Genomic DNA, 21007 nt, shown 5'->3' with positions numbered 1-21007 from the left:
TAAGTGAATCCCCAGATGGTACAGCAGGAGTGGAGGCGGACTACTGAGAATCACTCCCTGCGACATGTCTCCCCGTCGGCACTCGTTTCCTGGGGCGACCCGGCCTTGATGGGCCAGTCTGCTCCGCGGGCGTTTTTGGATGACGTGGTGCCACCCTGCTCTGCCTGCTGCCCACCCGATGCACCAGGGATGGGACGGGTGGAGGCCGAGCATTCAGGGACGTCCCGTGATGGAGTTAATGGGACAGGCCCCAGAACCTCCTCCTCCCTCGGGGAGCCTGGTGGCCCCCAGGCCTCACTATGGGATGGAGGTGCGAGCGCGGAGGTGCCCCGTCGCCCCACTGACACCTGGCGCTGCCAGTCCTGGAGGCCTACAACCGTATCAACCAGGGTCCGAAGGTTCGCTGAGATGGAGTCCTGGGAGTGAGACATTCCCGCCAGGGACTGTGTGACCTCAACCTGTGAGTGCGCGATGCCATCCAGCACGTGTGTCAGGCGGTCGATGCCCTCCGCGTCTGACTGCTGGGACTGTGCCATGGCCTGCTGGGACTGTGCCATGGCGTGCTGGGACTGTGCCATGACCTGGTGAGACTCGGCCAGGGCCCGTAGCGCGCCGGCAATGTCGTTTTGGCTCTGGCGTATTGCTGCCTGTGAGAGGACAACCCTGTCCAGGGCCGAGGATGACGCGTGCACATTAAGCCCAATGCCTTGCAGAACCTGACCGATGGCCGAAACCGTTTCACCCATTGCCTCGACCGCGGACGCCACCCGTGCGGTGTCGGCCTGGGTGGCTGCCATGAGCGGCACCACACCCTGCTCCTGGACGCGGTGTGACTCCTCTAACTGCGTCTGCAGCTGCTGGAAGTCGGCCCTCATCCCGTCATTGTGTCCCTGGGTTTCAAAATGCATCGGCTGTCCACGTGGGTCGCGTAAATCCAGGAATCCGGGAAACGTTTGGGAGCCAGCTGAATGCTGGGCCTGGGCTGCCCTCCGACCATCCAGCCCCTCGGCTGCTCCGACCTCCACCTGCTGTACCGGCTCAGCTGTGTGGTGCACACCAGACCGTGACCCAGGAGCCTCATCACTTAATTGCCCAACCGAGGTGAGTGTCTCTGGGATGGTGGATGGTGTAGGAGATAACAGTGCCGCAAGCTCTAGGTCCTCGTCCGTCAGAAAACCAGCAGTGTCCTCGTCCCAGTCATATTCGAGCGCAGGCTGCACGCGGCCCAAGTCTGGTTCTCCCTCAGGTGACTCTGTTGAGTGTGTCGCCGTCCTTTGTGCGTCCTGCTCAGGGGTCCGGGGTTGGGAGGATGGCACTCCTGGCTGACCTCCTGCCACCCTCTGGCGTGTGGCCCTGCGTGCGGTGGTCGTGGCAGATGGGCGCCTGTGTGTGGCAGCAGAAGGCCCTGGACGTTCGTCACCACACCCTAGGGAACAGAATAATACGGGGTTAGTTAGACACGCTCGTCCGGGCGTAGAATGGTCCAGTGGGTAGAGTGTGAGGGGACCGAGGATGGGGGGGTCCAGTGGGTAGAGTGTGTGGGACCGAGGATGGGGTTCCAGTGGATAGAGTGTGAGGGGACAGAGGATGGGCTGGAGGCGGGGGAGGGGGGGGGGGGTGTCATGCAGGGTTGTCTCACTTGGTGGCAGATCCCCCAGCAAGGTCCAGTGCCCTCTGTTCAAAGACTGTCAGGGGTGCAGAATGGGTGAACCCCCTCCGGTCCTGTTCCGCTCCCGGTTTTTGTGAGCAGTCTTGTCCTGTTGGGGGGGGGGGCATGGATAGATCATCACAATTCCGCAGGGAACATCAGGGCGTTCAGATATTGGCACAGGTTGGGGGGACAGTTGCAGCTACACCATGGCATCTCTCCAGGGGTCGTAGCGCTCATGTGCGTCTGTGACAACTTTGTTAACCACCCTCCACTCACTCTGGCCCCCCTCTCCCTCTCCCTCTCCCCCTCGTACCCGGGGGGGAGGTGGGTGATGAGGGACATTGGGGGGGGGGGATTTTTGTGACCCGGGGGCACCCTCTTGGCACTTACCCTGGCAGCCCTGGTGAGGTCGTGGAGCTTCTTCCGGCACTGCTCCCCAGACCGAAGGGTCTGCCCCACAGCATTCACTGCCGTGCCAACCTCATGCCAGGCCCGTCGCACAGCGCTGGCAGGGTGGCGATGCCCTCTTCTAGGGCAGATGATGCCCCTCCTTTGCTCCACCTCATCGAGGAGGGTCTCAAGGTCAGGCTCCCCGAAACTCGGGGCGGCCCTCCGTGGCTCCGTCGTTGTCAGGCCCTCATTTGTTTTGGTCGCTCGCGGCCTTTTACGACGCGGAGCGGCATCACTCGGGCGCCATTCTGGCGCCATTCGGGGGTCGCGGCTTTTGCCATCATTCCCCACCTGTTTCCCGCGGCCCCGCTCCTAGCCCATTTCCGGGGCCAGAATCGTTCGAGAAACGGGCCGTGTAGAGCCGTCGTGAAACTCGGCCGAGTTCACGATGGCCTTCCCGATGCCGCACGGGAGCAGAGAATTCCGCCCTAGCTCTTTTCTCTCCCTACAGATGCTGCCAGACCTGCTGAGTATTTCCAGCATTTTCTCTTTCGTTTCAGATTCCAGCATCCACAGTAATTTGCTTTTATCTACTTCTCCAGATCTTATGTTCAGAGATTGGCCCACATCCATAAACCTATATTCTTGTTGTCCAAAGACAACTGGGCTGCACAAAGCTGAGGTAGCTGAGGAAGGTAGTGAGTTGTCCCTGGATGCTCATCCTCAATGTGCAGCATGCTAGCTAAATGTATATGATTTATTTTGGCACAGATGGCAGAGTGCACTTCAGACAGATTACTTGAAGGACACACAGCAGGAAAATGAAACATAAAAACCTAAACCTGGCAATCTATTAATGTGGACTGGGTATCTAAACCGGTAAACTTGTGTATAGCGACATGTTTAATTAAACATTTGGCAATGAGAAACATATTATTTATGGCACAAAACAGTCCATTCAGCCCACCTTGTGCATTTTGGTCAAAAAGCAGCTACTCAGTCTAATTCCACCTACCAGCGCTCAAGTCTCTAGCCCTGTGCATTATGGCACCACCAAGTGCTAATCCAAGCATCCTTTAAATATGATAAGGATTTTTGCCTCTCTTGCCCTTTGTGGGACCGCATGGGTTCCAAACCGCCACCGTCCTCTGGGGGAAATAATTCCTTCTCAACTCCCCTCGAATCTTTCTACCAATTACTTTAAAGCCACACCACTTGGTTATTGATGACTCTGCCAAGGGAAATTAGCCCTATCTAAGGCCCTCACAGGGTGACACAGTGGTTAGCACTGTTGCCTCACAGCATCAGGGACCCGGGTTCAACTCTGACCTTGGGTGACTGTCTGTGTGGAGTTTGTATGTTCTCCCAGTGTCTGCGTGGGTTGCCTCCGAGTGCTCCAATTTCCTCCCACGCTCCAAAAATATGCAGGTTAGGCGGATTGGCCATGCTTACATTACCTTTTCGTGTCCAAACTTATGCAGTTTAGATTACGGGATAGGACGGGAGAGTGGGACTGGGTGGGTTCCCTTTCAGAGCGTTGCTGCAGACATGGTGGGCTTAATGGCCCCATTATGCACTCTCAGGATTCGACGATTCTATGATAATTTAATCTGCCCTCGCCCAAACCCAGCCTATCCAACCTTTCCTAAAATTCTCCATTCCTGACAAGATGACTTTTGTACCCTCTGTCGTGTAACCATATTCTTCCTGTAACCAAAACTGTATGCAGTATTCTAGCTGCAGTATAACTAATCTTGAATACCATACGAGTTGGGGAAAAATTAGGCCATTCTGCCATTCAAGTCTATTGCACCATTTAAGCATGGCTGATATGTCTCTCATCCCCATTCCCCTGCTTTCTTCCCATAACCCCTGATTAATCAAGAAACTATCTATCTCTGTCGTAAAGACACTCAGTGACTTGGTCGCCACAGACTTCTGCGGCAATGAGTTTCACAGATTCACTACCCTCTGGCTGAAGAAATTCCTCCTCATCTGTTTTAATGGATCACCCCTTCAGTCTGAGGTTGTGCCCTCAGGTTCTAGTTTCTCCTACTAGTGGAAACATCCTCTGCATGTTCACTCTATCTAGGCCTTTCAGTATTCTGTAAGCTTCAATGAGATTCCCCCTTCATCCTACTAAACTCCATTGAGTACAGACCCAGAGTCCTCAACTGCTCCTCATATGACGAGTCCTTCATTGTCCTGAGACAATGTGTCCCTTTATTGGGGAATGTCCAATTAGGCAGTACAATTTTGAATTTGAAAGGGGTCTCCCATTTGAGACAGAAATTAGAAGGAATTTCTTCTCTCGTGGAGTTGTTAGTCTTTGTAATACTCCTCCTCCGAGGTCGGTGGAGACTGGGTCATTGAACATATTGTTATGATCCCAGTTGATGTTACTATTGGACAGTCAGGTCCCAGAATGAAATCCAAGCTCAAAAGCCTAATTTTTTGTTTGGAGGCATGGATGAAGCGAGTCACAGGATGGCCAATTAACTATTAACAAAACAATAAAGGGCAGCACGGTAGCACAGTGGTTAGCACTGTTGCTTCACAGAGCCAGGGTCCCAGGTTCTTTTCCCGGCTTGGGTCACTGTCTGTGTGGAGTTTGCACATTCTCCCTGTGTCTGCGTGGGTTTCCTCCGGGTGCTCCGGTTTCCTCCCACAAGTCCCGCAAGACGTGCTGTCAGGTGAATTGGATATTCTGAATTCTCCCCGTGTACCCGAACAGGCGCCGGAATGTGGCGACTAGGGGCTTTTCCCAGTAACTTCATTTAAGTGTTAATGTAAGCCTACTTGTGACAATAAAGATTATTATTATTCTACAACATTGATTAAACATGAAACATTTGGCAATAACACAATACTACTTCACCCCACCTATATAGTCACAGATGTACACAGATTTTTAAGCAAGTTACCAAACATATCTTATTCTATAATTGTCTCAGTAAGTGCAGTCTATGCAAACCAACAGCCAACTGTGGTCAGACACACCACATGCTGAAACCAAGTGGCAGATGCCACCCAAAACAACTTCTTTAGATTTCTCATTAGATACACCCAGATGCTTGTCACACTGTGAGCCAACTGGTCTCACTGGAACTCCAACTTCCACAGAAGTTTTTCCAAACTCCACTCTCGGAAAAACACGCCTTTGAATCTTCTCCCAATAACCCTTTCTCTTGGAAGCCAAACTATCTGTTCTTTAGCTTCTGGGACTTGCTTTCTGCAGCTTACTCCATTTTCCTGCCTCTCTGCTGGTAATTTCTGTGAGAGTTGCTTTCTTCTCAGGTACCTGAATCTAACTGAATCACAAGTATTTCTGCTTTTCAGTGCGGTTGCCAAGCAACCATCTAATATTTCTTTAAACACCATTTGTTTTCACGTAGTAAACTTTAAATTACAATGCAGGCACAGTTTACAATGAAACCAAAACCCACAGATATGCAGGCACTTTTGTTTAACATGAGCTAACAGAAGTTTTAATCCTTTCTTGTCCAGAAACACAAATTAAACTTCCTTGAAGCTATACTATATTTCTCATACCCGAAAATACAAATACAGATGACTGAAAATTATCTGTTTCCTCACAATAGTCAAGGCTGAGTTAGACAGATTTTTGATCTACAATGGAGTCAAGAATCACTGAGGGAAGGCAGGAATGCGGATTTAATGCCAGTTAGATTAGGTTCGATGGGCCAAATGGCCTATCCTGTTCCTATTTCTTTTCATCTAATGATCTTATTAATTATGCACCTTATGTTTAAGTCTAAATTATGATATATACCTCAGATAGCCAGGAACCCACACTGAGCTTTGAAACAGCTTTGCAGTTACAAAAACACCATTGCCTTTTGCTTCCTGCCGCTGAGCCAATATTGGATCTAACTTATCACTTTTCTTTGGATCCCAATTTACTACTCAGTCTGCTGTGTGGGACCTTGGTAAAATCCATGTAGATAACGGCAAACGTACTATTTTCAGCGTTCTTTGTTGCCTCCTCACAAAATTTTACTGTTATTCAGATACTACCTGCCGTTAACAAATCCATACTGACTGTTATTGAATAATCCATGTTTCACTAAATTACAACTTATACCGTCTTTCAATATTCTTCTCAATACTTTTCCATCTCCAAATTTAGGTTGACAAGCCTGTAATTATACAGGCTATCCTTCCCTTTTTAAACAATATAATGTTAGCAGTCGTCCAGCACCATACCGTAGCCATCTGGGATGGCCACTTTCAATATATAAAATGGACACTCGCAGAGCCTATAGGGAAAATGGACAATGCAAAGCAAACAAGCAAGCACAGAGTTTGAATGTATATTTGGAAGGCAGTCTGCAGACGGAACCGAAACTCTGGGTCGATTTACATATTGATGGCCCATCTCTGGGAAACAAAGAATGAGTGCTCAGGTAGCCGATACTGTCCCAGACAGTCCGGCGCCACTACCCCAGCACAAAGACACAAACAAAGCAAGGCTAACGGCCACTTAGGACATGCCCAGCCATCAAGGCACCCGCCCCTTTATTGGATTAGATCGATGGCAATGATCGAGAAGCTGCCCAATTAATAGGGACCAAGTTTAAGACCTGCCTAAAAGCGCGCAAACCACCTCCAAGTATAAGAAGAGACCCCGCGAAAGGTTCGTTCTCTTGGATTTGGCTCTCAAGCGAAGAGACCCTTCCACCAGCACCACCAGAAGCAAGTAAGTTCAAGTTCAACGCTCGCTACCAGACGGACGACCTTAGCTGTACTCCGGTTACCTCTTCGAACCCAACAGCCTCAGATCTGAACAACACCCATTTTTCCTCTGATCTAAGTGGGCACCCAAAGTTAAGTACAGGTGTTAGTAATATAGTTTAGCCTGTAGTGTTATTGTGCATGAGTAAATCATACTGTGTGTAAATAAAGTAGTATTGACTTTGAACTAACTAACTGATGTATTGGCTCTTTGATCGGTATTCGGGTTGAACCTTGTGGCGGTATCGAGAGATACCTGGCGACTCTGAAAGCATACTCATAATTAGGATTAAGAAATGCGATCTTATTAACCACCATATTTATAGCAAGTAAACAGAGTAACAATACCTATAGCAAAAGAGGATGGAAAATGATGGCCAGAGTTCTACTATTTCTTCCCTTGTTTCTCTGAGAAGCTTGGGATACATTTCATTTGGACCTGATGGTAAATCCAGTTTCAAGGATAATAAAGGTCTCAAGGTTTCCTCCTTGACTGTTTCTCCTTTCCAATATTTACATAGAACATACAGTGCAGAAGGAGGCCATTCGACCCATCGAGTCTGCACCGACCCACTTAAGCCCTCACTTCCACCCTATCCCCGTAACCCATCCTAATCTTTTTGAACACGGAGGGCAATTTAGCATTGCCAATCTACCTAACCTGCACATCTTTGGACTGTGGGAGGAAACCGGAGCACCCGGAGGAAGCCCACGCAGACACGGGGAGAACGTGCAGACTCCGCACAGACAGTACATCTTAATTACAATGTTTACTTCATCCCTCTGTTGTAATACTCTTACTATGCAGTTCTTAGTCAAGTAGTTGAGAGATCCCGGGTTCAAATCCCAGACAAACCCTTTTTTTTCCAGAATGCACACCATGGGCTGAATGATCCTTCTCTGAGCAGCAATGACTCTAAAGGCTGGACTGCCGCTCCACATGGCAGATTTAAAGACATGGGCAAGTAAAATCCAGTGGACATTGTGGTTGTTGCCTCCCTGCCCTCTTGGCCTGCCAGTTGTCTCCTTGCTGCACCTGCACCCACGCCACACCCCCCATATCCTGCCACCGCTCCCGCTGGAACTGCTGGGACAAGAGAATTGCCGGACATCTAAATGGTTGGTAACACTCAGAGATAGGGCAGAAAGTCTGTCTCTGGTCAATTAAAACTTCTCAAAGTGTTAAATGACTGTAGGGCAGCGATCTGGAAAAGGGGAAGGTTCCCACACTATACCCCCTGACATATTTTTGGCAGGGGTGGTGGCAAGCCTTACTAAAATCCTATGACTCTAAGAATCATGTTCACATACTGCTCCTTGCTCCTCATCCCACAAATAATCTTTTGGTCTCTAATCTGCATTACTCTTTGCTTATCCTCCTGTTCTTTTAGTATTTAGAAAATTCCTTGGGTTTTCCTTGATTCTACGTCAATAATTTTTAATTCCTTCTCTGTGCTTTCCTAGTTTCCTTCACAATTTCACCCTACAGTCTGCTAAGTTTTCTGCAGTATTGAGCTCTTCACCTGTTCATGGATGGAAAAGGTATTCCAACTGAATCAAATTGCACTTCCATTAATAACCATTTATGGTTAAAGAAATTTATAATCCTGGATCCACAGAAGAAATCCAGCATTCCAATGGCCTAGATAAGCCCCACCACTAATAAATGAAGTCCTCAATCCTCCATTATACCAGTCCCAAAATGGAAGCATTATATTGACTGGTGAGCAGCAGGACAGCATTCAGTTTACAGGTGTTATGATGTGGTAAGTGGTATGTGCTGTGCCAACTAAATCCAAAAGGGGAATGTGGCACAGTATCATAACGATTTTCAATTTGTATTTAGCTACTAGAAGGCATCTGTGTTGAAGTCAGGAGTTAAAAATTCCACTGACACTTTTGGAGATTTTAAACATATAAAAATAATTATTGAGAAAATAAAATAAAACTTAAACACATAAGATTACATTTACACAGTTAATAAAACATCTGATTGGAACATTTCCCCAACAGTTCTTACTTTGTTAAACTCAGACATCAACACCCCTTTGGGAAACATTGCTTATAGATATTTAATCTGTAAAATTCCAGTTATCTTACCATAAAGCACAACCCACTGATGCGGTAGGAGAGGTATTTCACCGGGCTTGTCTCTCTCTCCCTCTCTTAAACCCAACTGTGAAAATCCTGCTTTCTGGAACAAACAAACACTTCTCTGGGGTGGCTGAAAACAGCTTCCTGTACTTCTTTTCCTAGATCTATCCCAGTACAGCACTCTCTGCAGGATCTTATATGGTCACACCGATAGCATGGCTTTCAATATTTGTAAAATATATTTTTCCTCTCTCATCCTCAAAAACATTGTTCCCAACATTGCTCTGAACTTAACTGTCTTCAAAATATAAATATTTTTCATGTAGTCTATTGCCCCCACTCTTGGGTCAAATAAAACTTCATAACCTTTTCCCAGTTTACTTCTGACATTTATTTAAGTTGTAAAATCTTTTAGTCCCCTTAGCTAAAAATCCAAATCCTCACTTATCTCTGAATATCCACTTGGCCCTCGTCACTTTGAATTTCTGCTTTTCACACCTAGTTCCTTTGATGGTCTTAATTATATAGAGTTTCAGTCCCCAGCTTAATTAAATTAGGCGCACACACAGCAGGTGGGATTCTCCGTTCGCCAATCGGCTGCAGAATCCACGTTTAAGCTGGAATCGGGGGCAGCGGCGTTTTTGCAATGTTCCGCCCCTCAAAAATGGCGTACTCGGGGAGTATGTCACATGCCGTATGGACGCCTCAGGACGTCACCTGAGGCCCTCCCCTGATGGGCCGAGTCCCCGATGGCGTGGGGCGCGTGTCCTCACAACGTTTGGTCACCTCACGTGGCGGCTGCGGACTATATTCACCGTCGAGGGGGAGCCGTTCCGCTGGCAGGGCGGGGGCTGGGGGGATTACAGGGCAGCAGGTTTTGGCAGGTCGGGTCCACGTGCGGACACGTAGCGACAGGTAAAGCCAGGGGCTTTACGCTGCACGGCTGCTAGCCCCCACTGGACGGAGGATCAACGGAGGAAAAATCTCCATCCCTAATCTGAACATTGGTTTACTAACCCCTTTGCGCAGTTAATTAAACCTGACATGTTCCTATCTTATTCAATTAGGTTTTTAATCAGTTCAGAATCCTTATGGAAGACAATGGGGAAAATAACTGATGCATCATATCATGGGAGACACCTTACAGATTGAGGGAAGGAAAAATAAGAGGGAACATCTTGGAGTCAATGTCTAAAGGTTCTCTCCATTGACATCTTGCTGGATGAGGTAAAGCACATGTTTGTAAGGAATATACAAATATTGCACTAATAAAATACAAAAAGTTGAGAATTGAATGAAAGTCCATGGAATCTTACAGATCTATTTTCAGAATAAATTAATTTCAATTAATAAAACAGCTTGCATTCCACATTATGTGACATGAGACAAAACTTTAAAAACTTGCCTGTTCTTCTGCTATATTACATTTTTCCTCTTGAGCTAGCTGTTTCATTCTTAGTTTATGGATTATGTCCTCTTTACAAAAGACCTGTAGACATATAAATTTTTAAAATTAAAAATTAACTTAAGAGCAGCATAGGAGGCCATTTAGCCCATAGAGTTCATGCTGGCTTTCCATAGAGCTACCCAGTCAGGTCCATTCCCCACTCTGGCCCCGTCGCCTTGCAAGATTATTTCCCTCAAGTACCTGTTAAATTTTCCTTTGAAATTATTGATCGTTTCTGTTTCTACCACCCTCATAGACAGTAAGTTTTAGGTCATTACCACTCACTGCATAAACATTTTTTCTCATCCCTCTCCTGTCTCCTGCCCAAAAGCCAAGTCTCAAACCTGTGTTCCCAAGTCTTTGTACCATCAGCTATTGAAAACGATTTTTCTTATCTAAACGTGCCATAATCTTGTATGCTTCTGTCAGATCTTCTTTGATCCAAGAGGAGCAACTCCAGCTTCTCTACGATAATCACCTAGTTGGATTCTTTCATTCCTTGAATCATTTTGGTAAATATCCTCTGCATTTTCTCAAAAACCTATTAGGTCATCCTAAAATCTGGTGACCAGAATTGTGCGCAATACTCTTGTGACCTAACTTGAGTTCACGTAGGCTCAGCCTAATGCCTTGCTTTTGTACCCAATACTTATAGGTAGCCCAAGATCATCGATGCTCTGCTAACAACTCTCTCAATATGCCCTGCTACCTTCAAAAATCCATGCATTCCAAATACATTTGTCTGAATATTCATTAAAAATTCAAGAAATTACCTCATTTGAAAGGATATCTTGTTCACTTTGCGCTGTGATCATCCAAGCTTCAAGTCGGGCTCGTAAACGTCCATTGTCCTCCACCGTTTCATTGTATTGTTGCTGAAGTTGTTTTATTTGATCTTTCAGGTCAGTAATAGTGGCTTTCTTCTTTTGAACCTTCAATTAAGAAATAAATGTCTTAATAGGTATGAAAAAGAATTGTATATTTGGATATAGTAAGCTTTACATTACTTGTAACTTTAATCCAATAAACTACTTTTAACATTTGAAAGGAACAATTTATAAATTGTAATTAAAATCACAGATAAGCTACCACCTTATCAACAACAACTGGCAGGACTAAAGCACTGTATAGCTAAATCAAGATTGGAATTTAGATATAAGCTAATTATGAAACAGAAACAGGAAAAATTGATCATCATCATTTGATGGATAATAATGACAACACCCTGGCCACTAGCCAACTATTCCAGTACAGATACACACTAGCCTGTACCCAACAAAGTGGGAAATTGTCCTGGTATGTCCTGCCCACAAGAAACTGGACAAATCCAATCTGGCCAAGTTTACTCCCCATCAGTTGAATCTCATTCATCTGCCAAGGTGTCACCAATAGTGAGATTAAGCAGCATTTGATCAGCATTAACTTGCTCATCAATCCTGAATTTAAGTTCCATCAGGCCACTCGGCTCCAGACCTCATTACAGCCTTGGTCCAAATATGGAGGTGAATCATGGAGGCGAGGTGAGATTAATTGCTCTTGCCATCGAGGCAGCATTTGATCAAGTGTGGCCTTGGAGCACTAGCAAAATTGAAGCCAATTGGAATCAGGGGAAAAGCTATCCCTGGTTGGGTCATACCTAGCACAAAGAAAGATGGATATGTTTGTTGGAGACTATCATCTCAGCCCCAGGACAATGCTGCAGGAGTTCCTCAGGATAGTCACTTAGGTCCAAACAGCTTCAGCTGCTTTTCAATAACTTTGTTTTCATCATATGGTCAGAAGTCGGGATGTTCCCTGACGATTATAGGATTCAGTTCCATTTGCAAATCATCATCTGATGAAGCAATTTGTCACCTTATGCAGGAAAATTAGGATCATATTCAAACTTGAGCTGATAAGTGGCAGGTAACATTTGTGCCATGATGCAATGACCATCACCACAGGGAGGAAAACTAACAACCCCCCCTTCAAATTCAAAGGTCTTACCATCACTGAATCCCTGATCCTAGGGTTCATCAATGACAAGATACTGAACAGCCAAATATATACTATTGCTGTCAAAGCAGGTCAGAAGCTTGGTATTACTTCTCAACTTCCCAAAGCCATCTGCAAAACACATGTCTGGAATGCGATGGAATACTCCACACTTGCCAGGTGACTGCAGTGGCAATAACATTCAAGAAGCGCAGAACCACGCAGGACAAAGTAACCCACTTCATTAGCACATCATACACCACTTTTAACAGTCATTCCCTCCATTATCGATGCACCGTGGCAACAGTGTGTAACTTCTACAAGGTGTACTGCAGGAACTTGTCAAAGGATCTTCAACAGCATCCTCTGAACCCACGACCTCTATCACTTTCAAAGAACAAGGACAGAAAGTGCATGGGGACACCATCACCTACAGTTTCCCCTCCAAAGTCATATCCCCGCCTGACTGGAAAATATATTACTCTTCCTTCATCGTTACTAGGTCAAAATCCCGGCATTCTCTACCTAACAGCACTGTGAGTACACCCTATACTTTTGTTTTTATAATTTATTTTTCCCAAATAAGAGGCAATTTAGCATGGCCAATCCACCAAACTTGCACATCTTTGGGTTGTGTGTGGTGGTGGTTGGGGGGGGGGGGGGGGGGGGGGGAGAGAGAGAACCCACGCAAACACGGGGAGAATGTGCAAACTCCACACGGACAGTGACCCAGAGCCGGGATTCGAACCCGGGTCCTCAGCGCAGCAGTCCCAGTGCTAACCACTGCGCCCCATGCTTCCCCTACACCCTATACGATACACTGCCATGATTCAAGATGATGACTTACCAACTCCTTCTTAAAGGGATGGAAAATAAATACTGGCCTTTCCAGCCACATCCCGTGTAATTTTATTTTGAATTATTATTTGTAAACAAATGTCATACATACATGAAAACAGCAAAATTAAATTACATATTTCTTATTAATATACATATTTTTACCACTGTACGTATGTTTCATTTAAGATAGCCATGTTCATCCAGTAACATCCTCAAATGATAGCAACATTGCTGGCACCAATACACACTGCAACACTTTAATCTAACAATCCTGCTTGAGTGTTGCTTATATTGAGCTTTAAATGCTTAAATCTTTCTTTCCGGCTCTTTAACAAGAGACAGGAGCCTTAGTACAAATATAATTCCAAAATACCTATCCACAAGATAGTTCTACTTCTTAATAATATTCCTTTGCTCTTTCCCATTGGTGAGTACGAGTAGGAGAAAGAAAATAGAGGCCAATGCTGTGGTCAGCAATGAAGCAAAAAGTGCTTGCCACATGTTATAACTCTCACGAGGACCACGTGGAAACCATTTTTGTCCTGCCGAGGGACTCATGGAGTACGAGCTTCCCAGATCGGAGGCGGAGGCCACCAGCTGGACTTTGTTACAAACAAACATAAAAGCCGTCGTAAAGCAGGGCCGAGTGTGGTTAGTTCTCCCAGTAGGGACTGTACTGGGAACGATTTGCTGCCTTGAGCAGAAAAGTGTAAACAGTCAAATACACCACTGTTCTCTTATAGCTGGCTTCTTCAAATCATTAAACTGGCGAAAAGGGAAAAAGGAAACTCCAGATTCGCTCGTGGAACAGCCTAGCCGCCCGGTACTTTTCTATCCCAGAGCACAGGATCATAACAACTCAAAATACCGCTACTCTGCAAGTTAGAAGGCTCCGATTCAGGCCTGGAAGACTGGACACAATATGATGTAGTTCTTGCACGTGAACATGATTTTGAGGGAAGACCGTCAGAAAGTCCTCCTCCTGACTGCCTGCGAGGCTGTGACTTTTGGGATCAAAACATCCGACTTAGCCGGCTACAACGGACTCCAAATCCTTGATGAGCTGGTCGCTTTGGTTTCTGAACATTATGACCCAAGCCTTCCGTAAGTATGCAGCGATATGGTTTTAATACGATGGTGCGCTCTCCGGCTGAATCAGTCACTGACTATTGACTTGCCTGAGACGTCTAGCTGAGCATTATGAGTTTGGGCTGTTCCCCCTCTGAAATGTTGAGGGACAGGTTAATGTGTGACAGATGCAACACAGTCACTCAGAGAAAGCTGTTGGCAGAGCACAACTTGGATTTGAAATGGGCCTTCGGGCTTTTGCTGTCCTGAGAGCACACAAAGGAAGGAATACAGGAGCTGCAGAGGTTCATGGACCATGGCGCCCATAGTTTGGCCCGCACTTGGTTTTGAACTCCCTCTACATCACAGGACAAGGCCGGTCTGTCCAAATCTCCTCCAAAAGGGCAGCACTGGAGGCAATTCCACAGCCATGTCAGGATCCCAGGACCTACCACTGACCGGTGGGATATCTCCCCCAAGGATGAACGGGAGAGTCGGCCACGTTGCCAAATGTGTGGTAGGAGAACTCATGATGGTCAGAGCTGCCAATTTTGGCGCCGCGAAAAGGGACCATGACAACCGCCGAGATCACCACAAACCAGGGCCTTTCACCAACAGGTGGGGAGGACTATTTAATGCAGCTGAACTGCATCACCGCCCTGAAGGTAGCAGTGATCCGGGTCACGTTACAGGTCAATGGTAACCCTATGATAATGGAAATGGACACTGGAGCTGCCATCTCTATTGTGGACCATCGCACATTTCGGCGAGGTCGCACAAGGATCATGGAGCTGGCATTGCACAACACCAAAGCAAGGTTAGCGACCTATACCGGTGAGCCTTTGAATATCGTGGGGACCACTGTGACTCAAGTCACGCAAGGACAACAGTCGGTCCATCTTCCCTTGGTTGTGGTGCAGAAACCGGGGCCCAATTTGTTGGGATGAGACTGGTTGTGAGTCCTCCGTTTCAACTGGCAACAGGTTTTTCACAGAGGCACTGGGAATCTGTACGACATTCTGAGCAAATACCCCAAAGTGTTCAAGGAGAGTTTGGGCAGGATAAAGGGGGCCAAGGCCCAAATCTACATGCATCCTGATGCTCAGCACCAGTATTTTAAGGAGAGGCCTGTCCCTTACGCATTGCTTCCCAACGTTGATACGGAGCTTCAGGGCATGCAGGACCTGGGCTGTGATCCCAGCTTGCAGAATGGGCCTTGCTCATGGTGCCAGTAATGACGCACGGCAAATCTGTCTGACTCTGGAGATTTCAAGCTCACCGTGAACAGAGCTTCACACCTGGGCCAGTGTCCGATGCCTAGGGTGGAGGATTTGTACACAAAGCTGGTTGGAGGATGTTCCTTCACCAAGCTTGACATGAGCCATGCTTATTTACAGGTGCAGTTGGATGTGGGGTCCAGGAAATTCGCAACTATAAACAGTCAATTATTTGAGTATACCAGCCTCCCGTTTGGGGCTCCGCAAATTTTCCAGCGGGTAATGGAGAATATCTTACAGGATCTGCCGAAGGTGGCTGTCTATCTGGACTACTCATCACTTGCGCCAGAGAGAAGGATCATATGCTCAATCTACAGGACATTTTCCAGCAGTTTTCCCAAGTAGGCACCCAGTTAAAGAAGCGCAATTGTGTGTTCAGCTCTAGAGCAGTGACCTGTTTAGATTACAGGGTGGGTCAAGGATAGTCTGCACCTGGTAGAAGAGAAGGTTCAGGCTATAAAAGTGGTCCGGACACCAAATAATGCCATTTAGCTCCGGTCGTTCCTCGGCCTAGTTAACTACGATGGGAAGATCACTGCAAACCTGGCCACTTTGTTAGCTCCGCTCCATGTATTATTAAGGACCAGTAGAGACTCGAGGATGCTTCACAGGACAAAGCATTTGTCGGAGTAAAAAAGCACCTGTTGTCCACGGAGCACCTCACGCATGATTTGGCTCGGCTTATAGTCTTGACATGCGATGCCACCCGCTTCAGCACTGGGGCGGTGCTGGCCCAGGGATGTGACAACAGCATGGAACGCCCCACTGCGTTCACTTCAGGGACCCTGGCGGAAGCAGCACGACAGCACGGTAAAATCGAGAAGGACATGGCGATAATCTTTGGTGCCAAGAAGTTCCACCAATACATTAATGGCCAGCATTTCTCCATTGCGACAGGCCACGAGTCACTGCTTCACTTTTTCAAGGAAGATAAGGAAACCCACCCATCGCATCAGCTACAATTCAGCATTGGGCGCTTCTGCTCTCCGCGTATGAGTATTTGTTTCGACACCGCCCGGGTATGCAGATTGCCCATGCCGACGCCCTCAGCCGTCTATCAGTGCCCGTGAGTGCCCTGTCCCCACCAGTGGTGAATGAGGCGGTTACAACTCGTATGGATACCTTGTCAGTGACAGCTACTCAGGTCTTGCACGGACACAGTGTGATCCGGGACTGGCAAAACTTTGCCTCATGCTGTTGAGCAGCGGAGAAAAGGGGGCCCCTTCCTGTAGCTCTCCAGCCTTTTCCCCAGAGGTTCTCGGAACTCAGCATAGAAGACTGCATCATATTGTGGGGAGCTCGTGTGGTCATCGCATCGCAGGGTCAGGAATCCCTGTTGCAGGAACTTCACGGTGGTCACCCGGGTGCCTTTAAGATGAAGATGTTGACCCGTAGTTATGTCCGGTGGCTCGGTATCGATGGGGACATCAAGAGGGTCGTGCGCAACTGCCCAGCGAACCCAGAGCATCAGAAGCACCTGCCGGCAGCCTCCTTTCATCCCTGGAAATGGGCAGGATGTCCGTGGGTGCATCTACACGTGGATTTCGCAGGACCATTCAAGGAGTCCACATTACTTGGTTATCATGGATGCCCACTTGAAGTGGCTAGAGATTTACAGGATGGCATCAACAAAGTCCAGGACCACAATGGGAAACCTGTGAGGCTCATGTAGCACCCGTGGGATCCCTGAGGTCCCGGTAACAGATAATAGGACATTGTTCGCTAGCGAAGAATTTGCCGTGTTTACAAAGCAAAATGACATTTGGCATATTCAAACCGCCCGGTATCATCTGTCCTCCAACTGCCTAGCAAGAAGGGCAGTCCAGTCCTTCGAAAGGGGCATCAATAAGTAATCCACAGGTTCCACAGACATGCGGCTGGCACGCTTCATTTTTAATTACCACACAACGCCACATGTGACGATGGGAATCGCATCAGCAGAAATGTTGATGGGCCGACAAGTTAGAACTTAGTTGAGTCTCACGTTTCCGAGCCTCGGCAGGAAAATGGAGTTGCAGCAGGAAACGCAGAAGAAACACCATGACTTAAGAATGCCAGGGTGGCAATTTCACTCAGTTTTGGTGATGGGGCACATTGGCTCTAAGGCGTCATGCTGGAGAGAACAGGCCCGGGCTCGTACCAAGTACAGGTTCAGAGGAGAATTCAGCGAAAGCACTTGGCCAACCTGAAGAAGCGAGAATCCACACTTCACAATGCCCAACCGGCAAAATTGGCATCTCCTCCATGCCAGGAATCACCCTTCAGCCTGGGGACCCAGCTGCCTGGGTCACAGTGCCTTTTCCAGCAGGAGGAGGGCGACTTTGGGTCAGAGATGGACAGCGAAGTATCCATACCAGCGGACAACATAGTGTCCAGGACCGAGGTCCCAGCAATGACTCTTCGGGGATCGACTTCTGGTGGGGGAATGTTAGGAGAGGTTGCTCACTAGGTAACGCCCGTCAGGATCCTTGGGTTTTAAAGTCTTTTTTGTCCAGGTTTTTAGGGAAATTCTTGCAGGAAAACTTATTTGTTTGATGATACAGGGTACCTGTGCCGAACCAATGCTGAAAAAAAGGAGGTAAGAAACCAGCAGAAGGTAATTTGTCAAACAACTCTTAGGCATCGCGAAGCTCCTCCATTGATAAAATGGCAGAGGCTGCTTCTGTGGCAGCGGCTTCACTGATAACAGCAGATAAGCTCTCTAATATGCGGCCAAAAGAATTTGATATGCACTTTGCTAAATAGTGGAAATTGATGTCGGAGAGCCTGCGAAAATTGATCGAGGACAAGCTGGGCCCGATCCAGTCGAGACTAATAAAAGCTGCCAAGATGGTGAAGCATGGAGAGGTGCTAGAGGATGTGGAGAAAGCACTGTTGAGGCACGGTGAGCAGCTTGTTTCGCTGGAGGTTGAGATGGTGGTGGTGGCCGATGAAAACAAGTGGTTGAAGTCCAAAGTCGACAATCTCGAGATTCATTCGAGGAGGCGGAACCTGAGAGTCGTGGGGCTGCTGGAAGGCCGAAATCCCACTGCATATATTTCAGATGTATGGAAAATGATGGAGGAATTGGTTAGGGCCCAACGATCACTTTGTCAGAAACCTTGGCCAGACAAACTGCCATGTGCAGTCATTGATCGCTTTCAAAGCTTTCAAGAGAAGGAGCTGGGCCTGAAGTGGGCCAAGGAACATCAAGATTGGAAGTGGAAAGGTAACCTAATAAGGATATACCAGGACATTGGAGCTGAACTGCGAGGAAGCAGGCAGCCTTGAACAAGGCATGGCTGCCTTATACAAGAATGTAGTTCTGTTTGGGATGGTATACCCAATGAGGCTGCATGTTACCTGTGAATCGAAAGATTTACTTTGATGCACCAGAGGAGGCGGATGCCTTTGTTAAAAAGCATGGACTTGGTTCTAGTTAACTGTGCTATGTGAGATCTTTAAATATTATGGGTTGGGAAGGGTGTTGGGACATCCTATATATAGTTGTCGATGTTTGTTGGATTTGTGCTTCACATATGGTATATTTATTGGTGGGGGGCTAACTGCTATGAAAAGTGGTGTCGCATATGTTATAGTTGGAAATATATGGCTTCTGCTGGGAATTCAGTTTTGTAGGGCTAATATTTTTATGAGGTATCTTTTATCCGAGGGTAGGCAAAATTACATTGTTTTTTCTTTATCCTGGGTCTGGGACTGTCCCGCTCGCAATAAATTCAGCTAGCTAACATGAGTGAGATGGGGAGGAGCTGCAACTGTTGAACCAGTTTCACTTGGTTCAATGAGGTTAGCATCTGCGTACAGATAGGGATTGGGGTCTAGGGTATGATTCTGTGAGTGTGACTATGTCAGGCTGATGCTTGAATAGTCACTAAAACAGCTCTCCCAACTTTGGCACAAGCCTCCAGATGCTTGCAGGGTCGACAGGGCTGTATTTACCCCCGTCATTTCTGGAGTCTGGGTCGATGACATGTGGTCCAGTTTCATTCCCTGTTCATGTTTTTGCAACGGTTGAAGACAACTGAGTGGATTGCTAGGCCATTTCAGAAGCATAAGAGTCAACCACAATGCTGTGGGTTTGGAGTCACATGTAGGCCAGACCAGATAATGATGGCAGATTTCCTTCTCTAAAGGACATTAGTGAACCAGATAGATTTTTATGACAATCGACAATGGTTTCATGGCCATCGTTAGATTTTTAATTCCAGATATATTATTGAGTTTAAATTCCACCTCCTGCTGTGGTGGGATTCAAACCCGGACCCCCAGATCATTACCCTGGGTCTCTGGATCACTAGTCCAGTGGCAATAGCACTACTCCACAGAATTCCTTACCCACATTTCACAGGCCTCTATCGCTCTCATTCTGAAGATGGACAAGGACCTCACGGAGTGTGGATCATATTGACCCATATCTCTTTTAAGCAGTGATGCCAAACTGCTAGCCAAGGTATTGCCACTGCGCTTAGGGATTTGTGTTCAGGAGGTGATCGCAGAAGATCAGCCATGCTTCATTAAGGATCGGCAACTATCAACTAATATAGGGCGGCTGTTGAATATTGTCCTTTCCCTCTCATCGGTCTCTGAACCAGAAGTAATTTCGTCCGTGGATGCTGAGAAGGCATTCAATTCAGGTCCTTGGAAAATTTGGTCTTGGGCAGAAGTTCAATTTGTGGGTTCGGCTACTGTATAGGGCCCCAACGGTCAGTGTCCGCACTAATGTTTTGAGCTCGGGGTACTTTTTATTGAGTAGGGGTACAAAGCAGGGGTGTCCACTGTCTCCACTCCTGTGTACATTGGCAAATGAGCCTTTGGCCATAACGCTAAGATCTTGAGCAAAAGGAGAGAGATAAGATGGGGAGGTGGGGTGGGGGAGGTGAGAGAAAGGGAATAGGATGTCCTTATATGTCAATAATTTGCTTCTGTACATTACGGATCCAGTCATTTCTGTGGATGAAATAATGAAAATCAGGAGCTTTGGCTCTTTTCTGGGGTACAAACTGAACCTGGAGAAGACTGAATATTTTCTGGTTAAGTCTCCGGGGTTGGGAACCAATCTGGGGGTACTACCTTTTTGTCTTGCCAGTAGTAACTTCCGTTATCTGGGTACCTGGGTGGCCCATGATTGGCCCTCGCTCCATAGATTGAATTACGCTAGTCTGATGAGCAGGTCAAGTTCCGACTTGCACAAGTGGGATAACCTTCCTCTGTATTTGGCGGGAAGGATTCATACTATAAACATTAATATCCTCCCACGGTTTTTATTTCCTTCTTAGTGTTTCCAATTTTTATTCTTAAATCTTTTTTTGCTAGGGTTAATAAGTTATGGCCTCTTTCATTTGGGCGGGCAAGACCCCAAGAATCCGTAGGGCATTCCTTAGAGGGACGAGCAGTCAGGGTGTCTAGCTTTACCCAACTTGCTCGCTTACTATTGGGTGGCCAACATCAAGAAGGTACTGGGGTGAATTGGGGAGCCGGGTTCCATATGGGGACAGATGGATGTGAGCTCTT

The 21007-nt window shown here is 47.0% G+C and overlaps 1 protein-coding gene and 1 long non-coding RNA gene across 7 annotated transcripts in view; one reads left to right on the top strand and one right to left on the bottom strand.

Annotated features, from left to right (window-relative positions):
• Positions 1–21007, bottom strand: part of LOC119972633 (putative leucine-rich repeat-containing protein DDB_G0290503) — a 590251-nt gene that overhangs the window by 380766 nt on the left and 188478 nt on the right. For all 6 annotated transcript variants that reach the window (XM_038809653.1, XM_038809656.1, XM_038809657.1 and 3 more), the window contains 2 exons: positions 11111–11269; positions 10296–10379 (listed from right to left, as the gene is read on the bottom strand). In XM_038809653.1, coding sequence (XP_038665581.1) covers positions 10296–10379; positions 11111–11269 — 243 coding nt within the window. The remainder of the gene's footprint in view (positions 1–10295; positions 10380–11110; positions 11270–21007) is intronic.
• Positions 11052–21007, top strand: part of LOC119972635 — a 53216-nt gene continuing 43260 nt past the window's right edge. Inside the window, exon 1 of the long non-coding RNA XR_005462125.1 lies at positions 11052–11239. This is a non-coding gene — a long non-coding RNA (uncharacterized LOC119972635). The remainder of the gene's footprint in view (positions 11240–21007) is intronic.

This window comes from Scyliorhinus canicula, chromosome 10 (genome assembly GCF_902713615.1).
Source record: "Scyliorhinus canicula chromosome 10, sScyCan1.1, whole genome shotgun sequence".
Lineage (NCBI taxonomy): Eukaryota > Metazoa > Chordata > Chondrichthyes > Carcharhiniformes > Scyliorhinidae > Scyliorhinus > Scyliorhinus canicula.
The sequence above is the reverse complement of the archived record's forward strand: the minus strand, read 5'-3'. Positions and strand labels throughout refer to the sequence as shown.